General features: G+C 44.8%; 1 protein-coding gene across 1 annotated transcript in view; it reads right to left on the reverse strand.

Moving 5' to 3' along the window:
- The window catches only part of BRIP1 (BRCA1 interacting DNA helicase 1), a 1,630,984-nt gene that overhangs the window by 998,742 nt on the left and 615,097 nt on the right, over positions 1-17,145 (reverse strand). The window contains exon 8 of the mRNA XM_078679817.1: positions 7,786-8,013. Coding sequence (XP_078535943.1) covers positions 7,786-8,013 — 228 coding nt within the window. The remainder of the gene's footprint in view (positions 1-7,785; positions 8,014-17,145) is intronic.

The raw sequence follows: 17,145 nt of genomic DNA on the forward strand, positions 1-17,145 counted from the left end.
CCCTCCGCTCATCCCTGACCTGTCTCCTACCAGTTCCTCGCACCAGGACAGCTTCCTGGGGAGATAGACGTTTTCAAGTGGCCACGGCGAGACTCTGGAACACCCTCCCTTTCTCCATCAAGACCAGCTCCACGCTTATCATTTTTCGAAAACAATTGAAGACCTGGCTTTTTGACCAATGACCTCCTTCAGTGTACTATGTCCTTTGTTAAATCCTAGGCGCCGAGACACCTGCGGGTATTTGCGTGCCATACAAATCTAAAAAACATAAACATACTCTATGCAACTCTGCACCATGTTACTCTATTCTGCACCACTATAAGCCACTCTACTGCCCTCGACGTGACTCTAATCTACAAAGCACCCTGTCCTCTGACACTGCACTCTAAGCCATTCACTCTACGCCTCACTACTATGCACCACTGTATGTCAGTGCACTGTACCCCACTCTACTATGCACAACTGCACTCAACATCACTCCAGTCCAGGCCACTCCACTCTGCACAACTCCACTCTACGCCACTACTCTTTACGACGCCACCAGCCTGCACCACTCCACTCTACATCACTCTACTCTGAAACAATCTACCCTGCGTCACTGCACTTTACGCCACTCTACTCCACGCTGCACCACTGCAATCAACGCTGCACCACTCTACTCTATTCCACTCTACGCCACTACTCTATGACACTGCACTCTACGCTGCACCACCATGCTCAACCCTGCACCACTCCCCTCTACTCTAAAACAATCTACTCTATGGCACTGGAGTCTATGCCACTCTACTTCACTCTGTGCTACTGCACTCTACCCTGCGCCACTCTACGTCACTGTTCTCTACACTACGTCATTCTACTCAAAACCACTGCACTCTGTGCCAATTCACGCTACACCACTTTAACATCACTTTACTATAAACCAATGCACCATACGCTACTGTACCTACACCAACTACTTTACACCACTGCACTTCATGGCCCTATCCTCTACAACATTCTACTTTACGCCACTGCAAGCTACGTCACTCTACCATTGTGCACTATTTCACTGCACTCTAGGCCACTCTATTCTACTCTTCACCACTGTACTCTATGCCACTGCTCTCCACCCCACTCTTCTATGCACCACTCTATGGCACTGCACTCTACTACACTCTTCTCTGCATGACTGCATGCTATGCCACTGCACCACACTACTCCACACCACTGTACTCAATGTCACTGCACTCCACCCCACTCTTTTTTATCTGCGCCACTGTACTCTAGTTCACTGTTCTTTGTACCACTCTACAACCCTGCACTCTACGTCCCTGCAGTCTGACACTCTACTCTGCATGGCTGCACTCCATACCGCTGCACCCTTTGCCACTGCACTCTACTCTGCACCACTGCACTCTGTGCCACTCCACTATACGCCACCACACTCTACCCAGTGCTACTGTACTCTACCCTGATAACTGACTGCACTCTTGAACGGTTTGATGAAACCTTTACGAGGATCACAAATACAGTATCACCCCATATCCCCACTACCCCTCTAAATCAACGTTTCTCCTCCCGCAAAGCAATTTTAAGACCTGCATCGTCCAATCCCAATTTTACCTCAACACCTATGCCGCAGCAAGACCACTACCCCATTTCCAACAGTGGAACCAGTTGCTGGTTCTAACCAAGGTTTTCTAAATTATCCTCCTACCCCTTTCTAGAAATCCACGTTTCTGACCCACCTCCTATCCCAGTTCAAGAGTGAATTAGAAATTATGCCCACTGTTCAAGAATCATCACCCACAGCAACACAACGATTTGCAAATCGAACAATCGCCCTCTTTCTAGCAAATGCACTCTATCTACTAAACCATCTGTTGTCCAAGTAGCACCCCACTCGAGCACCAAGTCCCACATCCAAACCAGTGACCAATAACGTAAAATATCAGCAGATACCATTCATTTGATTCTTCTTTCTACACCTCTGCCTAACATCACAACTACTTTATCTCCGCCTAACCCTCTTTCACCAATCTCCAACCCCCAATACTATACTCCCAACTGTTTTGTAGATAGTCCTTCCTTTGAGGACAAGCTTTCCACTCAAACTTCCGCTAGTTAAATGCGACCTACAGAACCTTATACATATAACCATAACCCTGAAGCTGGAGAAGCTTTGGAATCCCAGCTTGACTGCTGAAACTTACAGATCCCTAGTCACTAAATAACCTAATGCTCCCACAATTGATAGACACTCCTTGCTTGAGTTTTAACTACAAAGAATTCACCCATCGTGCACTTGAAATAGAGACCCCTTCTCAATTCCCACTCCAGACCCCAGAGGGTTACCGAACAGCTATCTGAGGCTGACATTACCTGCCTTTTGCTATCATATATCACCACACAAATAGACTCTTTACCCTCGCTGGTCAATTTCCGAACTATTCCCTCCAACCCACTAAGAGAACCGAGTCTCAACTTGAGAACTATAAACAAGCTTAATTTACTACAGGTCCCTATAACTCACCAAGAGGCAGTAGTAACCAAATCGCATATCAAATCTATGCAGGAAATGGACATCCCTAGGGCAACTTCTGTAAATGCCTAAAAACCTGGTTATTTAACCAATCATCTCCTTTTTTCCCCTTCCGTTCCTTACAGGCTGGCGCCGGGAAACCCTTTTGGGTAGCTGTTGCGCCTAATAAGTTAAAAATAACATAACATCCCCAATTTCAAACTCACACAAGACCTTGACCTCCTGATCTTAACAGAAACGTGGCTCACTGACACTTCCTCAACCATTCTGGACATTCTTGTGCCTCCCAACTATGAAATCATCAGATTAGATAGATCCGAAAGAGCTATTGGAGGTATTGCATTTATCTATTGCACTATGCTCACCCTAAAGTAGGCACAAACAGCTCAAATGTCTTCCTGGGAATGTCTTGGCACCCCGGCACTAGAACCTCAGATCTGAAACAACTTGCAACAAAGGACAAAAAAGAGAACCACGTTTTAGACTTCAGGATCTGCACAAAGCAAAGGCACCTGTGGCAACCACCCTGCAACTGCATTACTGCGACTCGTCCCAGACCAGAGACTGGTTCCAAAGGCAAGAGGAAGGAGTAGTTTCTTACCTGTAACTCCAGTTCTGTAGTAGGGGTATCTCTGTTATAGTCATAATCTAGTGAATAGTCCCGCCCATGTGCGTGGACCCCGAATCAATCAAAAAAAATCTCTTAAGCTGTCTTCAGTGCAGTCCTGCATAGACACTTAAGAGAAAATTATAGACAATAATGCAGCCTATACCTACCAGGCTACACTGCCCAGTACTTCAACTAGAAATGAAAAGGATATTCCACCAACATCACATTTAACACAGTCTATTAAGTTTCACCCATAGAGAAACTTCCCCTTCACAAAATCCTTGGAATGATAGAGAGGAAGGGATGGACAGACACACCCCCATAGGCTGCCATTATATGTCTGGAAAAGGGATACCGTGCCTTTAAGGAACTCTCCAGAGACCCTCGGTATCACATGATGCACAGCAAACTACTTTTACTTTCAGTTCTTTTTTCCGGCTCCCGCTAGCAGGACCCTGGAGCATTTTCACTTTTAAAGTGTTTAGAGTGTTTCACGTCTGACGTCTGATTGCTTCTTCTAACTGTTTCTGGAGTTTTTGGCCAGTTTTGCCCACTCATTTGTCGAATATGCTAGCCTTGTTCGACAAGTGCCCTGAGTGTGCCAGGAAGAAGGCAAAGTCAGACCCTCACAGGGTGTGTATCCTCTGTCTCCCTTCCTCTCATGTCCCTGAAGACTGTGAGATTTGCCAACAATTCTCCAGGAGGACCCTGAAGGACAGAGTGAAGATCTGGCTCCAAGGACTGGAGCTCAGGAGACAGAAGGACCAAGGTGGGTCTGGGCATGGAGGGACTTCGTACTCTGCCCGTGCTTCGGCCTCTGGGAAACGGCACAGATCTCCGTCGACGTCGATAGGGTTGGCCACCATCTGTTTCCCGTCGTCCCAGGGCTCCGGGTCAAAGGGACGTCGCTGTTCGACGTCGAGGGGACCGACGTCAAGACCTCGGACGAGGTCGACGTCGAGGACTGCGTCAACGTCGAGACACCATCGACGTTGAGAGGTGTCCGGGAGACACCGGCGCTCGCCGTCGAGGCGACACCGCCGTTCGTTGTCAAGGTCGATGTCGAGGAGGAGAGACTCGACGACGAGAGAGGTATCGACGTCGAGGGAGGTATCGATGCGAGACGTTCGACGACGAGGAAAGAGAAGTCGAGGTCCAGGAGGCGTTCAAGGGGTAGGACTGTGTCCCATGACTCGGTAGTCAACCTGTCCTCTGCATCCACGAGCCCACGGTCGCGGCGGTGCCGGCGCTCGTCTAAGAAGAGATCGGCCTCTAGAACATCCTCATCAAGGCCTGCACAGAGGAAGAAGAGAAGAGTGGTTCGGTCTGCGGACTCTGATTATTCTCAGACCTACTCACCTTCTAGGCCAAGGACGCCTACGCCTCCTCCGTTGCCTAAGGATCCAAGTTTCCTGCAGCCCGCAGGTAAGCACACTCCCAGAAGCAAAGAATGACTGGCCATTGGACCAGCTGAGGGATTGCAGCAAAGTAAATGGGCAATTGCATTGGGGGAACGTAGTCCTGACCTCAACAAGATTGCCCTAAATGGTCCTGACCTCCAGCAAGTTTCAGGCTAACGTGTTTACTACCATTTTAAAACGCTGTGCCTCGAGGGGATCCCGCACATCTTCAACTCTTCACCTCAGAGGCCCCGTTGTCGAGTATTTGCATCCGTTTCTTCACCAGCACCGTCTAAGTGGTAAAACCAGCAACGCCCCAGGTCCCACTTCAGCACCAAAGACAGCCAGGACAACACTGCGCCCGGGTCCTACGAGCCAGGTAAAATTCCACTGGCTGTCGTGGCTTGGTCAAGGGACCCACTTCACCTTAACCCCCAGCGAGTTCCACTGGACTGGACCTGCAACTGACCAATTGTCACAGGTCGTTTTCTCCACTGACCGCAATGTAAAGGTTTTGCAGTAGTGAATTGCATGATTTATCTAAAATCCATAACTCTGCTTAAACTTATCCGATTCTGTTCATTTAAATTTATATAAATTCTGCTCTATTTTTATAAATTAGTGTTGGATTTCTTCTGAGTCATGTCTATTCCTACACCATCCTTGAAAGTACAAAGTGCAGGATATAAAGCCAAAGCCACAAAATGTAACGAAGATCACAACCAATGCCATCGAGCCCCAGATAACAACAGCAAAAAGCTGCCCAACAAAACAAAAGCACAATATGTTGAAAAAAAGAATTCGGTACAGTACCAATCCAACAATACCCTCAGCAGATAAAAATAAGCACCAACCCCTGTGGGAGGGAGAGCTGTCCAAGAACTAGTTTAGAGTAACTTCCGGAGTGGGGCTGTGACCAACCTCTTTAACATTAGAGTGTCACATCCTGCTTGACAAGCCTGCTTTGGTTTTACGTATAACATTAAGGGTACATATCAAAGAAAGGAAACAGAATGCCAACCACTTTGGGCCTGATTACTATGAGGTCGGAAACAGCTCCGACCCTTCGGTCTGAGCCGTTCTGATCGCATCGTAATGTGCCGGTCAGATTCCTTTCCGACCGACCCATTACGATGAAGTCGGTTGGAAAGGAATGCGAACAGTCATTCTGGCTGGCTTCCGACTGGCTCGGAGACCCCGTCTGCCAGTCGGAATGCAGCCAGTAATCCCAAGGGCGGCTCTTTCCGCCCGAGGGATTACGATGTCAGGTTTACACAGCCTTTCTGTGCTGGCATTTCTGACACAGAAAGGATGTCGGAACTCAACTTTAGGGGCCCCCAGCAGGGTACCCATTGGTGCGCTGCCTCTAGTTGGAGGCTGAGGGCCTGTTGATGAACTGTACCTCGCATTTTACAATGGGAGCATGCATTCTGGCCGGAACGCATGCTCCCATTGTAAAGTATAGGCGCGCGACTGAACAGTGTTCAGTTGCATCCTAATTAGTAGTGGACCGAGTGTCAGTCGGTCCATTGACCGAGACGATGCCAGGCGGAGGAATCTCTGCCCGAACTCGTAATGAGGCTATTTGTGTGTATACACTGTTTGTTGCTGAAAGCTCAAGTTGGTTTTACCAGCATTCTTTTTCTAAGTTTGTTGGGTGTACAGGGCTGCCTAAAACTGGATTTTAGAGTTAGATGTGGGAGGACACTAGGATAGCAATAGTACAAATAAACACATCCCGGGTCCTCAGAGACCAAGTTTACTATGGCCGTAGATTTTGGACATCTTTAAAATGCTCAAAGTGGGTTAGGTTAGCCTCAGAAACCTTCACCCCATTGGTTAGGGCATCCCCAGGGGTCATTCCCACTCATGAGCTCATGCCAGGCATAAATGTGGCACCTCCAGGAATGCACTTAAGAACATTCCTAGACCTGTAGAAGATCAGAAGAGGGCTGAACCTGATGTCTGAAGCCAGAGACTAGAAGACTGGACCTGCTAGCTTTCTTGGACCCAAGACAAAGAAGAGAAGTCCAAGGGCCATAAGACTGACCTCCTTTTAAAGATATAGGGACACAGCAATCTACAAAAGGCCTTTTCCTGCAATTGCCCAGCTGACTATTGGCAAATGAACCTGGACTATACACCCATTGTGGCCTCTGCCTGGCACCCTGTGAGTCCCTAAGTGCCTGCCCCTGAGGTCTTAGAGGGGCACTCAAAGGATTAACGTCAGAAGGTAAAATCTTTTTTAAGTTTCAAAAGAAAGTTTATTTGGAATACAATAAAACATCGCATCCGATAACGAATGAAATATCATCAAAAAAGAATTATTACTTAACATATTATTAATGGCATCTATACAAATAAATACATAAGATAAAAAGATCTATGGCTCAAGTAAAGGAAATAAAAAAAGGGTATAAGGAAAGGGACAATGGGAGAAGGTAAAATCTTAACCAGGACGATCCTGGTTAGTGTATCCGGCCCCCCCTCTATTGCTGTCAGTATCAAATTGAGCCTAGGTCCTGTTCTACCGTGGCCTTTGACTATCACTAGAACTTGGTGCTTTTTAGTGCTATTTACTTGAAACGTTTATAAACTCATATCTCAGGTTACCCATATTGGATTTTGTTGTCTCATACTGTTTATTTATTTTACTCTATTTTTCTAATTCATTGTGGGATTGTTATGGTTTTACATGTCAACTTTGTTACTGTTTAGCACTGCCTAATACTTTACACATTGCTTCTAAGTTAAGTCTGTCTGCTCTGTACCACAGCTTCCATGGGGTCGAGCTCAGGTTAAATTAGTGACTTAAGCAGTTCACCTTGACAAGGATTGTGATTATTACTTGAAGTAGGTATTTTTATCCCCTCACCAAATAACCTAATTTCATACTGAGTACTAAAAAGCACAAAAAAGTAGTTCCCTGAATGTAAGCAGTGGGAGGATACAAGTCAAATTATGCTAAATAAGCTATACTCTAGGGGAGAGACCAACACTTGAAGTAAAGAAGATTGAAAACAAACCCAACCAATGATAAGCAATGAGATGTCCCAAAGCCCACTGAATAGGCCATTCAACAACAGACAGCTCATGCTCTCTGCAAGTACAACCTAAAATGTTCAAAAGGTAGAAAGAAAACTCCAAGAATATGGCATGTTATACACAAGCACAGGCTCACCAAAAATCCCCCACAGCTTCCCAGATAGTTTTTTACTTTGAAAACGTGTCTGCTTTGTAGAAACCATACTTACACTTTCTCTAATTTGTGGATCCATTAGGTAGTTATATGGGCAGAACACAATATCGGCTTCTGTCATCAGTTCCCGGGCTGCAAAGTAAGGGCAGGCACGCAGCTTCTTTCCAAGCCCCACCAGCTCCTCTATGTCCCAGGCCTCGTCCAATCCGTGCTTGAACTTTAACATGTTCTGATCATTCATCCTTACCTTCTGGACACCGTGAAAGAAACGACAGGATCGACCCTAGGAAAAAACACAACAACAATGGATTAAAGGTAATAAAAAATAATGATAGCCAATTATTTGAATGGATTTTGACAATTCTTAAATCAATTTACTAATTAACAAAAATCTAGTGTGACAGGGCACAAACATAAAAGAAACACGAAGAACTATAAATCATTTCAGGCAAGTAATAAAGGTAGTGATGTTCAATATCAGCTTTACACAGAAATCACAATGGGAGGCAAATAAGGTTATTTTCTGGTAAATAACTAGACCAACTAATTTGGCTATTCCGCAAGGCCTAAAATCTTAAATTGTCACTTCCTTTACTGTTTTGACCTATTTCTATGTTTTCCATAATTCTGAATCCTTGCTGAATTAGTTTTGTGTCTCCAACAAGGAAAGCCCACTCTTTACAGAAGAAATATTTCCCTACGATAGCACGATTGATTCCCAGTTCAGATGGAAAATGCTCTGATTGATTCCTAGTTAAGATGGAAAATGCTCTGAGGAAAGAGCACGCCTCTTGTATTCGAGCTTCACTACATCTCTTTCTCCTGGTGGCAACAACCCTGCTTCCAGTTGGGATGACGAATCACAATCCCTTTGCAAAAATAGGTGATTGCAAAGTGAAAGGAATTCCGAGTTTTTCTGTGAACATATCCCCCCACAAGTTTCCCCTGACAATAAAGTAAAACTGCCAAAATCTATTGGAGAAATGAGCCAAACAACTGTGATATATGCTGCATGTAATGCCTAGTTGTCCCCTGGGAAACAAGTAATTAAAGGTATGTCATGCACCTGGTAAATATCTCACCCCAGACAATCGGTCCAACGCAGATACCTAACTCAGAATGAGTTCCTATGTGGTGGAGCCTAAGTAGAGCAAGATTCAAAGTATGAACCCTGTTGGTAGTTCTACTATACTCTGTGGGGGTTGAATCACCTGTTGGGACAGAAAAGTCCATTGCATGGTAGGAGATGTGTAACCCCGCCCTGAGTGCCTAACTGTATTGTTTTCTAGATCCCTCATGCTGGTTTTTGTCATAGATAAACACAGATTATGCATCTGAGCCATGACATTGGTCTGTTTTACAGACTCTACACTCAAAGTGGTAGAAGGCTTCTGCCTTCACCAGGAGTTATTACAGCAAACAAATGATGGACGGAATGCTGACAATGCAAGCATTCTCCCCCAATTAAAAGATCCAAGTTAAATCCATCGTTCTTTTGGACACTACGCCATCCCAGTTTTGGAACCAGCCATATGCAAATCAGACCCTGTGCCCCAAGGGAACAGTCCAGACCGAACTGCCAGGCCAGGTCCTCCGTGGACCGGAAACAAGCATCCTGGGACCGGTTTCAGGGTATGTCATCCTTCTTCAGCCAGGCTAGCTTGAATCCAGAGGCACAGTGAGCAAGGGACCCACGTCTGGGCATACCCATCCCACTTAGGGTGAAAAGTGTTACAGCAAACAAATGAACGGAATGCTGACAATGCATACATTCTCCCCCAATCAAAAAATCTGGGTTATCTGGGTTAAATCCATCGTTCTTTTGCCCACTACGCCTACCCAGTTTGGACCCAGCCATATGCAAAACAGTCTTGACCCTGTGCCCCATGGGAACAGTCCATACCGAACAGCCAGGCCAGGTCCTCCCTGGACCGGAAACAAGCATCCTGGGACCGGTTTCAGGGTATGTCACCCTTCTTCAGCCAGGCTAGCTTGAATCCAGTGGCACAGTGAACAAGTGACCCACGTCTGGGGATACCCATCCCACCTAGGGCGAAAAGTGTTACAGCAAACAAATGGACGGAATGCTGATAATGATTACATTCTCCCCCAATCAAAGGATCTGGGTTAAATCCATCGTTCTTTTGCCCACTACCCAGACCAAACTGCCAGGCCAGGACCTGCCTGGCAGTTCGGGCTGGACTGTTCCCATGGGCCACAGGGTCAAGACTGATTTGCATATGGCTGGGTTCAAACTGGAATGGCATGGTGAGCAAAACAACAATGGATTTAGGCCCAGATCTCTGTACTGGGGTGAATGTATGACATTGTTCTGCATTCTGTCCATCAATTGTTCTTTTGGCATTCACCAGGAGTTAAGCAGCATGAGCATGGCAGTGGCAGCATACTGTGTAGTGATCAGTCATAGTGAACAGGACCGTAATGTACACTGACTAAGTGCGCCTGCAATGGTACACATGCATTAGTCAAGCCCAGGCATGACTGATGAAGACATGAGGAGGAGAGATGAGTGTATTGCTGCATTCCTGTGAGATGAGTGGGACACACTGGAAGGAAGGAGGAAGAGACACCATTTACGCTACAAAAGACTGCTGTTAGATACAATGATAGATTACAGGGAAGGGGCCTGGACACATGCCAGGAAAGGAGATGGGGCTCATAGGGTAATCATAGAGAGCAGGGCTGGGAGTCTGGGATTAAACATTTGATGTACAGATCACTGTGGCTGACATCAAGATGTGAACACTAGCCACTTCCATGAACTGTGTTGTGGGACAATAAGCTTTGTAGTCTTGCATGATGTAACAGACATTTCATGAGGAAAGAAGAAAAAGAGAAGTATCCGCTAAAAAAGATGCAGAGCCCCAACATAGAACGTCAAATTACATGTTGGTGTCTGGAACTGGATTAAAAAAAGAAGGGCTCCTCCGGCCTCCATGTCAGCAGCTTGTAGATCAGCACGCTCCTCAGCTCTGGCAGCCATAAGAACTGGCTCCAGGCAGAGTTTCTTTCAGCATTCGTCATCTGAATGAATCTGACATGCATCTGTCAATAACTCTGAGACGTATAGCTTTCTCATCAATAAATTTATTGAACTTACAGTAAGCATATCCAGTCTCTCAACAAATTTGTTGATGGTTTCAACAACTTTGTGTCGTTCTTGAATGAAAATGTACCTTTTGTAATCTATTTTCGGCATTGGAATGAACTTGAGATTCAAGGTTTCTTTTATCTGAAGGTATGTAATTTCATCAGCTATTCAGACTTCTTTTACACCTTCATCAGCAAGATTCTTAAACTATTTGATAATCTTTTTGTTATCTGTTTTTTTATTTTAGTGCATCAATGAAATAATCAAATGTCTCTATCCAAGCAGTCCATCTGTCGCCAATATTTAAGTTTTTGGTGGTATCGAATGGTGGTGGTGTTTTCAGGAAGGTGGCGGCATTGTAACCATTTAAGAGATTTGCTGACTCTGAGAGTAGAGTTTTCTCTGACGGTGTCTGCTGTCCATCCATACCACCTTTAAGGTCTGTCTGGCCTCTAGGTCATCTTGGTCAGTCTCTAGAACCCTATCCTCCCTCTTGGTCTCCATTGGACCCTTTCACTTTTCTGAAGAACTCAGGAGCTGTTCTGAGCCGCTACCCAGCAGCTTTGGTGGCATGCTGTTTCGGGTATGCACAACCCACGGCACTTCTTCGGGGCTACTCTATCCAATGCCTTGGTATGATGAGTCTCATTGCTCAGTTCTGGTAAGCAGATGATTGTTTCTTGTATCTGACTTGCTTTGTTTTTAGGTGTCTCTTCGTACTGTCTGACACCTGGTTAGTCTTTCCCGCACAGTGCTTCTGATCGCAGCGTTATCTTGCAATTTGCTGTCGCTATTTGCTGCTATTTCAAAACCTGGATGCATCTGCCTTTAATGTTACCACTCCGTATGCTGTATAATTTTGTGGTTCTCAATGAAGTTTCCGTTATCTTCAAATGCTTTACACAGACTGGAGTTCCGCTTTGACTCCACATACGCCAAACGTCGATTTGGCACTTCGACTAAAGCACACTTGGAACGCACCAGCAGTTTGCTGGATCACTGCAAACTCTCTGGGAGAGCACTGTTGATCTTTGGGTTACTTATCCCCTATCTCGTCGCCAGTTGTAGCATCCTCCCCAGTCGGGGTGCCCGCTAATGATTATGCCACACACAGAGCTTAGTATAACACATCTTTATTCGTTCATGTGTAACCGCAAACTCAACATTCTAAACCTGCACTTCACTTCTCTAGGCTCTAACACTTACATCCCAGTTCTACAGAGTCAATCAGGAGCCAAAAGGGGTTTGTCATTGTTAACTCATACAACACTACAGCAGGTGATTACGCTGAGGGCACCAGCTGCAACTCTGAACTCTTCTGTGCTGCGAGAGCTGGTATGATGAGAACTGGCCAAATTTGGGACCCAAGGGACTCGCTGCTAATTATGATGCGGAGTCATAGACACTTTTGACTAAAACCTGAAGAGGAAAAGGGTAAACTCTTGAGTATGGCCTAATAGTGAGCATCCCATGGATTTGGCCACCAGTGAATGGAGAATAACCACAAACATGAAGGAGGATGGAAACAGGGATTTGCCTGACAACTACTTGAACCCGGACCTCAAGGGGATTGTGTTGTTGTTTCTAAATATCACATTGCATGTGTAGAGTTAGAAATAATATACAATTTTTCCTTAGAAAAGCAATCATTTGACTGGACATTGCTTTATTGTTCGTGCTATTTGAGTTAATGGTCTTGTTCACTGACTTGTAAATTCACCTCTAACTCACAAGGGAGCCTTGACTGCTTGATCATAGCTACCACTTCGAGTCAAGCGCAGAAGAGGTACTTGGCCCAGTTGCTTGAGATCCATAGTAGGTCAGGCTTCTAGCCATCATGAGTAAAAGGCCTCAACCACCACGGTTCGGGTCAGTAGCTCCTGCGAGCCCCACCCACCTCAGCAGTTACAGTGGAGATTGGAACCCATGGGATGCTAAGATGGGTAGCAAGAAATGTTGACTAGTTCTATATGTAACTGATCTGTCTGCATAACTACAGAGAAAGGCTCTTAAATACCACTATAAGGGAATCCCAGGTCAGAGCTGAGATCAAGTGCTGAGGGCTCCCAAGTATAGTGACAGAGGAATGGTGCAAAGGGCCATTAAAAAAAAAGGCAACAAAAATGCAACCAGATCAGCAGGAGGGAGAAAAGCAAGCATAAAAGGGAAAGAGGGGAGAAGAAGAAAACAAAATGGGGAGGAGAAAAGGGGCAAGAAAGGCTGAAAGGTGAAAGGAACAAATAACAAAAATTGGAAGAAAGAATAGTAAAAGGAATAAAGAAAGAGTGAAAGTAAGAAAAAATGAATGGTGAAAGGAAGCATGGAAGGAAGAAAGGTTGAGCAGATAAAGGGTGAGCAGATAAAGGGTGTCACTTGTAGGTCAAAAATGCAACTCTGAAGGTAGGGCTGCACCTTAATTAAGGTGTGCGTTTACAATGATGGTTGCACATGGTCTATCAAACTCAATCCTCATATAGGAAGTACTGCAGCGTTCTTTCTTACAAGGAGGAAGTATCAATGGCAAACTGATAGATGGACAAAGGAGGCATTTCAGTAGAGAGTGCTGCACTGAACAACACTCCCAGTGGGTCTCCATCCTTAATGGAAAGGAAATTATGCATCTTTCAGTCAATGCATCCATAAATAATAGTGATTGATGGTATGAGCAATTTTGGGTGTAAATTACCTATTTAAATGAAGCATCAGCAATAGCCTGCATTGTTGTAAGCTTAATGAAAGATGGTTAAGTGACTATACATCTCTGTATGTAAACTACCATAATCTCTGTAAAGACGGTGGCATAGTTGTCACAGTAGATCTTGCTAGAGCTTAACATCAGGGAGACAACAGTTAGGTGATAGGGAGGAACTATCTTAGCAAGATTTTTATGTATGACGATCTCAGCCCCATTTCAGCATCCTCAGTCACCCATTCAGGAGGTGAGACAAACTTGTTTTTGGACCCTTCAGTATCATGGTCTATAGTCCTTTCATTTCATGATCCTCTATATCTGTGAATTCAAGCTTGACACCATGTTTGTGGACTCAAATCATGTCTTCCTCTTCTCCAATGGGAGGTTATTTTCATATCTCCTTGATCCATCTTCATTAATGTCAGCAATACACTTCCACTGTCAGAGAAACAACTCAATATTGTGCAGAAGCTCAAGCCTGGTGCATTTCAAATTGAGCTCACAAGCCTCCGATCCCCTGGCTCACTCACACACAAAGGGAACATACTATGCAGGTTCTGTACTTAAACACACACAATATGCACCTGGGATGTTGGTGCTACGTATCTTCTGTATCTGTGGTTACTCTGCTGTAGAAATAACCTAGAATGGGATTAGGTAACATGGAGGTCAAATCACACAGGATGCTGAGGACATGCTCTTAGCCAGCCAGCCCCAAATACCTAATTTTTATTGAATGGAAAATCCTTTTCATGCAGTGATGTTAGAATATTGAGGGAAGATCATTAAATGAGACTTTTTCTGAAAATGAGACTGTACCACCTCCCAAGCGGTATACAGCCCATGTACCAAGCTTGGGACACTCCAGACCGTGTCTAAATGGCTACCCTCAGCTTGGGACATGGCAGACTTGGGCTCATAATGTTGATCAAGCCATACAATGTCTCTTTGATCTAATCAATCAAAGCCCACCTGATAGGTCTTTGACACTAAACCAAGCAAAGGCCCCCTTCTGAGTAAAGAACTAGTTGTATGCAAAGTTGGTGTATAACAGCAATGTGAACTTTAGATCAACCCTAGACAATTTGCGAACACGAGCTAACGGGCTGTCTGCACTGTCAAGGTGTCTCTATAATTTAACTCCACAAATGCTAACTCAATAGATTTTATATTGCCAATTTCTCAAAAACTACTGAACTGTTGTGCACCAAACCAAGCAAAGACACTCATTCGAGTAAAGTTCTAGTTTCATGCCAATTATGGTATAAATGTTTTCATCAGAGAACAAAATTTCCTATTGGAGTTAAAAAAGTAAACACATGTTGAACCTCCCCACCCCATTGCTTATTTAGTATTTCCATTCCCCAACAGATTTGCAGAAAACTTGACATAACGCCAAAAAGTATCCGGTTTACCTATTTGAAAGTTTTGTGTAGATAATCAAATGGACAATCAGTTTCAAGATTTAAAATTATTTCGGACTATTATTTTATCTAAATCTTCACAATGCACCAACTATTGATTAAATATCCTAAAAAATGTGTAGTTTCTTACCTGTAACTCCAGTTGTCTCGTAGGGATATTTCCATGATAGTCACAAGTGTTGAATAGTCATGCCCATCTGCGGGGATCCCGGAGCACTTTATCCAATATAACTTCTTAAGTGCTGAGGTTCGCCTTTCTTCGAGAAGGCCTTGAAAAGTCACTTAAGAAAGTCATGATGCAACCAAAAACAAGGCAGGAGTGGCCAGAATTCTTCATCTTGGATTAGCAAAAGAACATGTTGCAGTGAAATATGCACCCAGTACCTGAATCATTTTGTAAGGGCACAGAAAAAGAACCTTTACAAACCCTTTTGATAAGTGAGAAACAGAGATGAAGAAGTGCAAGGCAATGTAGCCCATAGGCTGCTATTATAATCAGAAGAAAAAGGAGGCTGCGTCTTTAAGAGCAGAGAGACACTCAATTTCCCATCATGCTCAGCCAGAGGCAGTTCAAATCAAATCAAATCAAATAAGCTTTATTCGGTTTTTAATTTAAAACCATAAAAGCAACAAAAAGAAAAATACATACATACATAAATGACTCATCATATCATTACAAGGTAAAAAGAAATCAACTATTAAAATGAACGAAAACAATTTAACTAATCAGCTAATCAAAATACGTGCATAGTCAAAACTAGATAAAAAATAGAGAATTAATAGCACAGGGTACACAGATTCCCCTTTCACCAAGAATTATGAGTCAATGACATTAGTCTTGGTAACGAATTGTATCGGGGGCCAGGATAAAAATCATGCAAGTCCCAAATGCAAATGGGGCCATGTCCTTCTTTATGCTGGGAAGAACGTAGGTAGGGGACAATATTCCTATTCTTAAATTTAATTCAAATCAAGTCCCCCGAAATGTCTTTGGGCAACGTACCTAGCCACCCCACCCTCCTGACGCTCAGGATTCCACCATCAAGTGCAGGTGGCAACGGTCTGTTATGTTGTAGCCAGAAAATGGCTTTGTTAAGCAAGTCCTGGTGTGTTTCAAGTTTGCCCTGACTCAATGTAGGGACCCCAGAGAGAACAGTCACGTATGGGGCGGCTTCGGGAGGTAGATTGATGCGATGCCTTCTTTCTGGTGTAATCTTTGGAGCTCTATGAGGTACGAGTACGGGGTTAAAAGTAGCATTCCGGCCTCTTGGAATGAGTGTAGTGAAGGGGGGTTCAAGAGTTTGAATTTTTCTGCATGCAGTGGGCTTAGGCTTTTCATAGTTGATGGAGGGAGTAGGGCAAGTAGGTGTAGCAGTTTTTTCGGTTAATGAATAGTTCTTTTTTATTGTTGTTTCAATACAGGTCAACCTGTCCCCTAGATCGTTGATTTTTGTGATCAGAGATGATAATGCCGAGAGTAACAGTTGCTCGATCTGAGCCAGTAAGATGAGTTGAAGGGGTGATAGGTTGTCATGTGTTCTGTTCTTAGCTGGTGTGTATATAGTTGAGTTGGAGGGGCATAGTGAGGGGCTAATGCACATTTTGTCAACTTCAACATTAGATAGATTATCATCATTGGCATTATCTTTATCCTCATCATGCTTCCTTTTGCTGGTTGATCCCTGGGACAGAGTGTTGGCTTGAGCATGGATTTTATTGGGGGATAAAGGTACATCCTGAAGAGTGCAGTTTAGTTGGTCATCGACTCTATCCATTATAAGGGGGGTCAAAGCGTCCGGGACATACTTCGTGCCACACAGGGCATTCAGCTCCTCCCAGATGGACATGATTAGTGGAAATCAGGACTACAAAAGAGACAATGGACAGTACAAATGCAGGAATTATAGGACGGTAAAAAGTATTTGTACCTCCTCCACCAGTGGAACCAAGTGGGGTGGCCCGTCCCGTCCTCCTCCGGCCACAGAGGGCCCGCCCTTTGCCCGGGCTTCGCTCGGCGTCCCGCGAAGCGGAGCAGAGCGCAGCTTTCAGGCACCTCCTGGCGCTCTCGTCCTGTCAGATAGCAGCGCCGCCGCTGAGGCTGCCGGGAAAGGTAGTCCCGGGGCGGCGGCGCTGTGGGCTGCAAAAATTGACCCCTGGCGGTGGCGGCTGCTGTGGGGACCTCCTCGC

This window comes from Lissotriton helveticus, chromosome 3_1, assembly GCF_964261635.1.
Source record: "Lissotriton helveticus chromosome 3_1, aLisHel1.1, whole genome shotgun sequence".
NCBI lineage: Eukaryota > Metazoa > Chordata > Amphibia > Caudata > Salamandridae > Lissotriton > Lissotriton helveticus.